This window comes from Callithrix jacchus, chromosome 8 (assembly GCF_049354715.1).
Source record: "Callithrix jacchus isolate 240 chromosome 8, calJac240_pri, whole genome shotgun sequence".
Lineage (NCBI taxonomy): Eukaryota > Metazoa > Chordata > Mammalia > Primates > Cebidae > Callithrix > Callithrix jacchus.
The window spans coordinates 100,532,300-100,544,829 of NC_133509.1; the positions used below are offsets into that span (position 1 = coordinate 100,532,300).

The following is a 12,530-nucleotide window of genomic DNA, read 5'->3' on the forward strand; positions in this document are numbered from 1 at the left end:
ATCTCATTGTCAGTAATATATAAAGCAGCTTTGCTAAGACTAAATGGTGTTCTCCAAATGGTGAATGATACTTACGAAATTATGCTGATTTGCTAATGTACAAAAAGACATTGTGGAGAATTCTGTAACAAAGGAAATGACTTTGACTCATATAAGGGGTATAGGGGGAAAGATTGCTAGGTTAATAACTTACAGATTTTTTAAACTTTCTGATCATAGTTGTTGCCCAATAGCTTGTTATTTTCATTCTCCTTGGAAGGTCCAGAATTGATATTCCCACTCTTGAAAAGTTAAGTTTGGTGAACCTTCAAACGTTCTATTCTTTGTATTTTATTTCATATACACACAAACACACAGGAGAAGATAGAGAGGGAGGGATGAAGGAAGATCTTACCAAGTTCTTGGAGATGTGATTTGATTGAGACTTACATTAAGCTGGAATGTGGATATTGTTTCTTGAGTTTTGAATTTATTTGAACAAAATGTGTATGATTGTCTTTCTTCTACGGAATCCAAACTTATTTTCAAGTGGTGCTAGTGTTATATCAAACCGAGCACAGAAAGTCAACACCAGAACAAATGTATGCCAAATTGCAGGGTTTATTGCCGGCGACCACGGAGGACTCACGTCTCTCCAACCCGTGGCCCCAAAAGAAGAGAGACAAGACCTTTTTATACCTGCAAAACCACCTTGGGAGTGGGGGTGAAGAGTGGAGATGGGGATGAAAGCTGTCAATCACCTCCTAGGCTGAGACAAGGTTGAGGGGGCTCCAGACATTCCAAGGGCCAGGGGACTTCTGTCATTCCGATTGCCACTTAAGTGGTTTACAGAGGTCAAGATAAACATTAGTTTATACATTATTTGGGCAGGTGTGGGCTCCACAGATTTTTTAGTTGCTTGGCGCCAGGATGGAATTATCTGGGGGTGCTTACTCTGGCCATTACCAATGATCAAAGGCCAGCAATTCTGGCAGTTACAGATAAGGGGAAGTATGCAGCTTTACCTTTTTGCAAAGTAAATTAGCAGTTTACAGAAACCAAGGTTAGAAGTCCTTGCGAGGAGAATAGAAACAGTTTTGTCTTTTATAAAATGGCAGTGTACAAGTTCTAACTCTAAGCTAGCTATATCACACTAGAACATTCATTCTAATATTCATGTGCAAAGGGATACATTTTCTTATGATGTCATTCTTATTCTGCTCATCACTTAATCTTTGTCAGCCAGACAGTGATTCTTCATCTCCTGTAATAGAACTGTGCCTTCTAAAATAAAGTTTGCATTAGAAGAAGAATCTCCAGGTGGAAAAGAGTGTTTTTCATCTAGTGGCCCTAATTCTGTTCTGCTTCCTCCTACCACACATGTGATTTCCAAAGTTAAGAATGATTTTGACATTAAAAATTATCACTTACTAAGGATTTCTTACATGCCAGTCACTATAATAAAGGTTCTGCATTCACTATGTCATTTCATTTAGCACAATAGTCCTACAACATACACATTATTTGTTCTTTCTTTTTTTTTTTTTTTTTTTTTTTGAGACAGAGTCTCACTCTGTCATCCAGGCTGAAGTGCAGTGGCATGATCATGGCTCACTGCAGCCTCCACCTTCCAGGTTCAAGTGATTCTTGTGCCTCAGCCTCCCAAGTAGCTGGGACTACAGGCACACACCACCACACCTGGCTGATTTTCTTATCTTTAATAGAGACAGGGTTTCACCGTGTTGGCCAGGCTAGTCTCAGACTCCTGACCTCAAGTCATCTGCCCACTGTGGCCTCCCAAAGTGCTGGGATTACAAGTGTGTGTGAGCCACTGCACCTGGCTTAGTTTCTTTTTTTTATAACTAAAGTTATATTTAGGTCTAGAGAAATTAGGTGGCTTAATACAGGCTAAGTAGCAGAACTGTTTTACTCCAAAATCATTTCTCTTAATTGCTAAATACTTAGCTTTTCCAAGCTTTATTTTCTCTTCTACACATGGGGATATAATTTCTGTAGCACAGCATTGTGATGATTACATGAGGAAAAATACATAAAATACTTTGCATAGTGCTTGACACATTATAGATTCTAGTAGGCTCTGGTCAGACATATTAATATATTAGGAAAACTTTTTTTTGAGATGGAGTTTTTGCTCTTGTTGCAATGGTGCAATCTCGGCTCACTGCAACCTCTGCCTCCAGGGTTCAAACAATTCTTCTGCCTCAGCCTCCTGAGTAGCTGGGATTACAGGTGCCCGCCACTACACCCAGCACATTTACCCTTAAGTGTTAATTCCTATTACATCTCTGTGCTGGCCTTTAGGGGAAACTTCCTCTTTTTTTTTTTTTTTTTTTAAAGCATGGTCTTGCTTTGTCACTCAGGCTGGAGCACAGTGGTGTGAAAACAACTTGGGCTAAAGCGGTCCTTCTGCCTCAGCCTCCAGAGTAGCTGGGACTGTAGGCATGTGTCTTTTTATTTTTTGTAGAGAGGGGGTTTTGCCAGGTGCCCAACCTGGTCTTGAACTTTTGTGCTCAAGTGATCCTTCTGCCTCAGTCTCCCAAAATGCTGGGATTATCGGCATGAGCCACCCACCCGTACGAACTTCTCTTTTTAACATTTTGAATCAAGCATAAACAAAAAACCCTCTTTGTGTTTGGTTCTTCAGTGGCATAGAGGCAGACTGGAACTCTTTTTTTTTTAATAGAGTTTTATGATTATTAAAATAGAGAAATTAGCAGAAAATACAAAGAACATAAAACATAATTTTTGAAATAGAGGTTTTAATACCTGTCATAGGTGGCTTGCTTTCAGTTATAAATTCTGTTCTACTTGGCCTGGCATGGTGACTCATGCCTGTAATCCTAGCACTTTGGGAGGCTGAGGAGGGTAGATCACATGAGGCCGGGAGTTTGAGACCAGCCTGGTCAACATGGTGAAACCCCATCTCTATGAAAAACAAAAAAAACCTCGCTGGGCATGTGGCACACCTCTGTAATCCCAGGTACTCAGGAGGCTGAGGCAGGAGAATCACTTTAACTCTTTAATGTAAGGTATGCAGGAGGCTGAGACAGGAGAATCGCTTCAACTCTTTAAAGTAAAACTAAGAGCATATTGAATTTCCTTTTAACCTTCAACAGACATTTGCTGATAGACTGGTTATTCCACTGTATGATATCTCCAGAAACAATACTGTTATTTAAAATTGAGACTTGCACCGGGCACAGTGGCTCACACCTGTAAGCCCAGCACTTTGAGAGACCAAAGCAGGTGGATCACCTGAGGTCAAGAGTTCAAGACCAGCCTCACCAATGTGGTGAAACCTTGTCAATACTGTAAATACAAAATTAGTCGGGTGTGGTGGTACATGCCTATAATCCCAGCTACTTGAGAGTCTGAGGCAGGAGAATCGCTTGAACCTGGGAGGCGGAGGTTGCAGTAAGCCAAGATTGTGCCACTGCACTACAGCCTGGCCAGCAAGAGCAAAACATTGTCTCAATCAATTATTCAATAAAGTTGATACTTGGAACAAGTGTTTTGTGATTACTTCTATTTGATAGGTAGGAAAAAACAAATGACCACATTCAATTATGATGAAACCTATGAAATATTTAGTCATTGCTATATAAACATTTGCAAAGTGAATAAATGAGATATAAGATAGTTGAATCTGAAAGAATATACAGTTAACCACAGATAAGAGGAAGAATAGTTTATATTGTTTTTTATAAGTATAGCTTATTTTTCTCTCTGTCTTTGGAGGAAGATATGCATTCATCAGGTGAGAATCACACCTGCTGCTCTTACTGTAACATCTGCCTCTTCTCCTCCCTGCCTGTGCCCAACTCACACAGGGCTTCAGTTAGTGACCCAGGTAGGTGAGGTCTTTTTCCCCACTCTCCACCTGAGTGGCTCCTTTTTATCCTTCAGGTCTCACCTTAGATATCCCCATGACAGAGAAACCTTGCCTGAATCCACTGTATATATCTCTGTGCTCAACAGATATTCTCTGTCCTCAACAGATATTCTCTGTCATACCATTTTATTTCTTGTATTTATAAAATTTACCATAAACTGTAGTTGTTTTCTTCATTTTTTGGCTATCTGTAAGCTTCATGAGAAAAAGGAATATAACTGCTTTGCTCAATATTGTATCTTAGGGCACAACACAGATGATTAATAAATATGTGTTAAAGAAAAAAAATAGATGAGAAAGAAGCTTATAAAACTGAGAAATTGTTTTAAATGAACTTCTAGCTGAGCTCTGTAGACCTATTGTAGTTAAAGACTTCTGTGTTTCCATGAGCAACTCACAATTTCATACAGGTAGTGACTTCCCCACCACCTCCAGTAACTATAAAAGAATACTGTAATCTACAGAATAGTCCATAGGGAACTCAGTTTTATAATCTGAAAAAACTTAAAAGTTGAAACTTTGCCCAGTCTATAAGACTTTAGGTTATTTATTACATTGTACATTTGGTTTTTGCAGCCAAAGTCTCCTTCATGAAAAGAAAACGTTTTGAATTCTAGTTGAGAATAACGAATATGTAAACGGACAAGGCATCACATATTGGCCTCTTGCCCTGTTTAAAAAGGGTGAAAATGGAAGTAGCTAAGCTGCAAAGTGTCCTCTGTGTGTGAATAATGTTGACACATAAAACAAATGTCTGAAGTGCTTCACAAATGGCACTGTTGTTCCAAAGCATTGTTCACAGTTGTTCCACTATTAATTTAGGATGAATAGTCTAAATGGTGGGTAAGATTTTTAATTTTTATTTGTATTAATAGTTTCACTTTATTCAAAGGGGCTATTATCAAGTATTCTCTGTTAATCATGTGTACTTCTAATGGCTTTCTGTGATACTAAATAAGACTTTCCTGTGGGCTACCATTGCACTTTTACTAAATAGTTTAGCATCTAGTTAAAAACCAGGAATAAAAGAGTACTAAGATTGTGTCACAAACTCTTAGGCAAATGACAGTTGTTGAGAGCATGTTTCACTATCTCTTAAGTGATTACTTCTTATTGATCAACCCCCTTCTTCTGGGTGTTATAGGGAACTCAGTATCGGGTCATTTTTATGATTGACCATCAGTACCACATGCTACTTTTACCCACATCTAATGGATCCTTCCTCTTGGTGGTAGAATTATTTGTGGGTTCTCTTCAGACACAATGTAAAAGTTCTGAAACAACTCCTGAGTGTCTCTAGCATTTAAAAAAAATAGCTGCTACCACATATATTACTATTTTGTGCGTCTTATCACTGCATTTTTTAAAGAGCTATATGGAAGGTATTTTGAATACTTTGTCTCAGAGATGTCAAAATAACTTTCCTAGGACACAAAGTTAGTAGGAGGTAGAACCAAAATTGAGAAATTGGTATGTCTGGCTCCCAAAGTTCTCTCCTCTGATTCAGACTTTCTAATTTTGGATATTTACATTGAGCAGAGTGCACATTATTGTGCTCTGGACCTCCTACTTTGATATTTATTAGTGTAGTAGTTAGAAACCTGTTGCTTGGGTTTGAATTCCTACTCTGACATTTCTGAGGTTTGTGACTTTGAGCAAATTATTTTAACTCTCAGTACCTGACATTTCTTATCTAGCTTATTAGATAATTGTGAGAATTAAATGAAATAATGTAAAAGACTTAGAATAGGTGTACTTATTTATTGTTGATCTTTTTATGTATTGTAATACATCAGTTTTCTCTAAGCACTCTTGGAATCTCCAGCTAATGCTTTGTTTTTAGTTAATGCAATCATTGTAAGTGATTTTTAGATGTGTAATTTTGCTGACAATATAAATAAGTTTCTAACTTTATAATTTTTATGATAATCTATACTCTTAAGCATGCCTTAAACAGAGGAGTTAATACAAAGTGTTGAGAAAGGGATGAAGCTGGAGCTACACCTAGGTAAGGAGTATTCCCCAAACCTCTGTACCATGAAACTGGATTTGTAAAAGATAAAAATGATCATCATTATCTCATTATATAAACTCTTAAAGATTTTTCTTTTGCTACTTTTTCATTCACCTGTTTAAAGATATTTATTGAATATTTTGCTGTGACATCCACTATTCCACATGCTGATTTAAACACAATAAAAAGAAAACAAAAAAATAAAATTTAAGAAAGCAACCAAAAAAATTCACTCTTTTGGAGCTTAAATTCTAGTAGGGCAGAAAGATAAGAAGTAAGTGATATTATACATTGGAAAATGATAATTACTTTTAAAAAGTAAGCAGGGAGGGAATGTTAGCAGCAGTGAATCCATATCGGCCTGCAGCAACTCGATTCTTGCCTCCTCGGAGAAAAGGATTTGGCCAGAGGATGGTAACGCAGAGTGAGAGATCTATGCAAGTTTTAGAGCAGGAATGGGAGTTTATTAAAATGTTTTAGAGCAGGAATGAAAGGAAGTTAAGTACACTTGTAAGAGGGCCACACGGGCAACTTGACAGGGTCAAGTGTGCTGTCTGGCCTTTGACTTGGGCCTGTATACATTGCTGTGGTTCTGGGGTTTGCATTTCTTCTTACCTGATTTTTCCTTGGGGCAGGCTATCTGCATGTGCGGTGGCCTGCCAGCACTTGAGAGGGATTTCTTATGTAGTGTGTTTACTGAAGTTGTGAATGTGCTCATTGGGGTCATTTTTTTTTCTTAACAGTTGAGAAAGAAGGTTATATAAGGTCTTACTAGAAGAAGGTCATGTAACAGTTAAACTCTGCTATTTTGCCTCCTAGTATGCATACGTGAGCCAGCTGACACAATTCTTGAAATCTTATCAGGAAGCCACTGATCACTAACTTCAGGTGTTTTCTATTTAGGAGACGTCCTTTCCCTGGCACCAGCTGCTACCAGTTAAATTATTTTAGACAGTTTAACAACTACCTGACCATCACCTGATGGTCACCTGACATTGCTGGGAGTCAGGGAGTACCTTCTCCTGCCCTCTCTTGTCTGCCTAGCTACCTACTCAAACAGGAGAAGAGGGAAAACCAAGGGATACTGGTGATAGGAGGGGGTGTTGGATTTTTAAGTGGGATAATCTGGGAAACTCTTGTGAAGATGGTGACATCTGAGCAAAGATTTCAAGGTCATTTAGGTGAACCATGTGAATAGATACCTGAGAAAAGAGCCAGGGCAGAGAGGATCAAAAAGAAAAGCTCTGGAGTAGGAATATACCTGGCACTGTCAGGGGTTAGCAATAAGACCTGTGTGACTGAACTAGAGAAATCAAGGAGGATGGTAGTGGGAGATGAGATCAAAGACAAAGATGAGATTAAAGTGAGCCATACTGGGTGGGGTCTTTTAGGTCAAAGTAGTAATTTTGGTTTTGACTCTGAATGAGATGAAGAGCCAATTCATGTTAAGAGCAGTAACCATCATTTGCCTGATGTAACAGGATTTGGCTGCTATATTGAGAATAGACTTTAGACACAGGCAGTGGTGGAAGCAGGGAGATCTTGTTAGGAGGTGGTTGTAATCCAGGTGAGAGAAGATGGTGTCTCAGTTGGTAAAAGTGCTGGTGGTGATCTGTGAAATATTAGAAATTAGCTATAGGCCGAGGCGGGTGGATCACGAGGTCAACAGATCGAGACCATCCTGGTCAACATGGTGAAACCCCGTCTCTACTAAAAATTCCAAAAAGTAGCTGGGCACGGTGGCGCGTGCCTGTAATCCCAGCTACTCAGGAGGCTGAGGCAGGAGAATTGCCTGAACCCAGGGGGCGGAGGTTGCGGTGAGCCGAGATTGCGCCATTGCACTCCAGCCTGGGTAACAAGAGCGAAACTCCGTCTCAAAAAAAAAGAAATTAGCTATAAATTTGCTGACAGATCTGTAGGGGATGTTAGACAAAGAGAGACTCTTGCTTTTTACTTTTCTTTCTTACCAAATGCAAGTCATAATTTTTATTTTATGCAATATAAATAAAACCATTTTTACCAGCCCTAAAGTTTCTCCTCTTAGTTTACTGGGGATTTTACTTCACTCTGCAGGAAATCCAGCACGTTGTAATTGAAATTACTGATGCTACACAGAGTGGGAATTACTGGTGCTAAACAATCATTTTATTAGTTTAAACCAGGACTCAGCAAATTATGGCCCAAAAACCAAATCTGGCTCATTGCCTGTTTTTGTAAATAAAGTTTTATTCAGACACATTCATACCTATTTATTTGCATATTATCTAGGGCAGCTTTCTGCTACAAAGGCAAAGGATCTTAGAGATCCATAGAGACTAAAATATTTACTATCTGGCCCTTTAATGAAAAAGTTTGCTGGCCCTTGGTTTATACCGCTATGAGTTATATAAAATTTTTCCTCTTAGCTTTTTCTGGTCATTCAGAATGTTTAAATATGAAAACAAAAATTAAAAAGGGGCGTGAAATGATATTAGAACCAAGAGGTACTGTTCAAATACTAACATCAACTTTTTCCTCTATGTTAATCTATTCATTCGTTTGCTTTGCATATTCACTTTCCTCCAGATCTCTGTAGTGCTCTGTCTGTGTTGGGAAACAAGTGCAGCTGACTGGCTTAAACAAAAAAAGTATATTTTCTCAACAGTGAAAATTTACTATAGGAATGAATATTGGATGTTAAGAGACTAATTTTTGAATTTCATAACCTTGATAGAAAATAAAAGATGAGTACTAGCATCAATTGAGCATCAATCTTTATGAAGAATTTGGCATTTTTCTTAAGACTTTCTGTAATCCAGTGAAGCAGTACAAATAAGTTAGACCTCCAATGTTGTTTGGTTTAACAGGTCAATAATGACGGATCTATACTACCTCAGTCAGACAGATGGAGCAGGTGATTGGCGGGAAAAAGAGGCCAAAGATCTGACAGCACTGGTCCAGCGGAGAATAACATACCTTCAGGTAAGAAGGTTGGGTTAAGAATAAATTGGAGTGAAAAAAAGAAGGATTGTCATATAACTAAGAGTAATAATTTCAGTTAGGTTTTAGTCTTCCTGGCCCTTGCCTTTTGAAAATAATTACTTACACATTTTACATATTTATTCAGAAAGTCACTATGTTATGCCTTGAGTGGAATACAAAGATGGCTAAAACAAAGACCCTGTCCTAAAGGGAGCTACTTTTTACACACACGCAATACAGAACAAATATAGCTTGCTACCTTTTTTTTATAGGAGACAAACAGATGAAATGCTTGTTGGAGTGTTGAGTAAGGAGACATCAGGGATAGTTTTGTGGATAATGTATGGTTTGAACAGAACTATAAAAGATAGTTAAGTAGGATTTGGACATACAGAAATGAAGGAAAAGGATGTACCAGCTGGAGGTTATCATGTAAGCAGTGGCTTGTAACTGCGAAAGAACAGTACAGAAACTCATATGATAAGTGTGGCAATTCATATTGACTGGAATTTTAGCTTGTGTGATAGGAGGGATGGAAAATACGTTGGAAAGGTAGGCTTGGAAACAGATTACAGAGGTTAAGTTTAATGGTACATAAACAGTAAGTGGTCACTGAAAGATTTTATTTGCTTTATAAATGTTACTATAACAAATAGTAAGTTTTGGTAAACATCAAGTCTCAGTCCCTTTTAAATTAATTTCTCCTAATTTTTTGTGTTCTTTTCTAGTTCTTATTAATATGCACACACCATCTTACATATTTGTAAGGAAATAATTTCTAAGCATCTTTCTATTTTGGAGTCACAGCCTGCTTTTGAAAGGTTTTACATATAATAGTGGTATGATGAGAGTGGTACTTAAGTGATGTTAATTTGAAAGTAGTATTTTAGTTGAACTTGATTATTTGAAGAGACTAGAAGCAGGGAGACCATTTAAGAGGACCATAGTGCAGGTAAAAAGTATTAAGGTATGTGGCAGTTTGCATTGGAAGTGAAGAGACAAATTTGAGAGAGATTGAGAAGATAAAATTGATAGGCCTTTCCAAATAGATGAAAGAACTAAAATGGCTGGGGTAATGGAAACATCATTATCTGATGAGGCACTGAGAGACGGAATAGTTTTCAAGGGAAAACAATGAATCAGTAAATCTTCAAATCTCAAAAGTGTTTGAAGTTGACATGACCATGGAACATCCCCCACCCTCATCCTTTTCTAATGCTGTGGATGGCATGCTGTCTGTGTATGTTCTACTTTCCCTGTAAGATTAAAGTGTTGTATAAAAGTAAAAGGACAACCAGTGATGTGGTTCTGTGTATTTTAAGGTGCACATTTTTCTACCTTTAAATAGGAAAAAATAGAAAATCAAGTGTTTAAAGATATCATTAAAAACCAAACTGATCTTGGCATGCTGTCTTGGTCTCATATGCACATGGCCATTCATCAGAGGTGTCTGCAGAATGAGAAACACTTCACCTCCTGTAGGGAAGAGGTAATGATCTCCTATCAACTAGAACCTCATTCAGTGAACTATAAACAGCTGGTGGTGCAGAACCATCATCCTTATTTAAAATGGAAATAACTGTGGTTTCTGAACTTCCTCCGTTTCCTCATTTTCACTAAATTTTCCACCAACTATATTTAAACTCTGACCTGGTGATAGTTCAGTTACCTAAACGGTAATAAGTACCTGCCATCTGTTTTAGTTTCTTTTCTCTTTCTCTTGGTTTTTAGGTAGCCAAGTACTTTCACCTGTAGTGCTGATTTGATCCTCTATATGCTGATTTTTTTGGTTCTATATTAGAGAATTTCACTTGCAAATCTTGCTAATGATTTAAAGCTACATTGGCTTTTTAAATCTTTTCAACTATAGCAAAACCTAGCACTTTACTTGGACCTTAACTTCAGTTTCAGATATTGCTATTTAACAAGTTATTACTTTCATGCTTTTCCTTTGCCCTGCATTCCCCATTGGGAGGAAAAGGTAATTCTTTAATAACCAAGGAGATGGGGAAAATCTCAGTAGGAAAAATGTGCATTGGAAAAGTATTTTTCTTTTTTTTTCCCATAGGTTATTGGGATACAGGCGGTATTTGATTACATGAGTAAATTCTTTAGTGGTGCTTTGTGAGATTTTGGGGTGCCTATCACCCAAGCAGTATACACTGCACCATATTTATGGTCTTTTATCCCTCACTCCCCTTGCACCCACACCTCCAAGTTCCTAAAGTTCATTGTATCATTCTTATGCCTTTGTCTCCTCATAGCTTAGCTCCCACATATCAGTGAGAACATACAGTGTTTGGTTATCTATTCCTGAGTTACTTCATTTTGAATAATAATCTCCAGTCTCATCCAGGTCACTGCAAATGCCATTAATTCATTCCTTTTTATGGTCGAGTAGTATTCCATCGTGTGTGTGTGTGTGTGTGTGTGTGTGTGTGTGTGTACATGTATACACACGACAGTTTCTTTATTAATTTGTTGATTGATGGGCATTTGGGTTGGTTCCACAATTTTGCAATTGTGAATTGTGCTGCTGTAAACATGTGTGTGCAAGTATCTTTTTCTTTCTTTCTTTCTTTTTCTTTTTTTTTGAGACGGAGTTTCGCTCTTTTCACCCAGGCTGGAGTGCAATGGCGCGATCTCGGCTCACCGTAACCTCCGCCTCCTGGGTTCAGGCAATTCTCCTGCCTCAGCCTCCTGAGTAGCTGGGATTACAGGCATGCGCCACCATGCCCAGCTAATTTTTTGTATTTTTAGTAGAGACGGGGTTTCACCATGTTGACCAGAATGGTCTCGATCTCTTGACCTCGTGATCCACCCGCCTCGGCCTCCCAAAGTGCTGGGATTACAGGCTTGAGCCAGCAAGTATCTTTTTCATATAACAACTTCTTTTACTGAGTAGAAACCCAGTAGTGGGATTGCTGGATCAAATGGTATTTCTACTTTTAGTTCTTAAAGGAATCTTCACACTGTTTTCTTTAGTGGCTGTGCTAGTTACATTCCCACCAGCAGTGTTGAAGTGTTCCCTAATCACTGTATCCACGCCAACATGTACTGTTTTTTGATTTTTTGATAATGGCCATTCTTACAGGAATAAGGTGGTATCACTTTGTGATTTTGGTTTGCATTTCCCTGATTCTTAGCAATGTTGAGCATTTTCCCATGTTTGTTCGTCATTTATAGATCTTCTTTTGAGAATTATCTATTCATATCCTTAGCCCACTTTTTGATGGGATTGTTTTTTCCTTACTGATTTCTTTGAGTTCTTTGTAGAATCTGTATAGTAGTCCTTTGTCAGATGCATAGTTGGCAAAGATTTTTTTTCCTGCTCTGTGGGTTGTGTGTTTACTCTGCTGACTGTTCCTTTTACTGTTCAAAAGCTCTTTAGTTTAATTACGTCCCAGCTATTTATCTTTATTTTTATTGCATTTGCTTTTGGGTTCTTGGTGATAAAATCCTTGGCTATGCCAGTGTGTAGAAGCGTTCTTTCAGTGTTACCTTCTAGAATTTTTATAGTTTCAGGTCTTAGATTTAAGTCCTTAATCCATCCTTAGTTGATTTTTGTGTAAGGTGAGAGATGAGGATCCATCTCTTTTACATGTGACTAGCCAGTTATCCCAGCACTATTTGTTGAAAAGTGTGTCCTTTCCCCACTGTAAG

General features: G+C 38.1%; 1 protein-coding gene across 50 annotated transcripts in view; it reads left to right on the forward strand.

The window, feature by feature from the left end:
* FUT8 (fucosyltransferase 8) overlaps positions 1-12,530 on the forward strand; it is a 351,449-nt gene that overhangs the window by 217,630 nt on the left and 121,289 nt on the right. For all 50 annotated transcript variants that reach the window (XM_078335143.1, XM_078335144.1, XM_078335148.1 and 47 more), the window contains one exon: positions 8,753-8,867. In XM_078335143.1, coding sequence (XP_078191269.1) covers positions 8,753-8,867 — 115 coding nt within the window. The remainder of the gene's footprint in view (positions 1-8,752; positions 8,868-12,530) is intronic.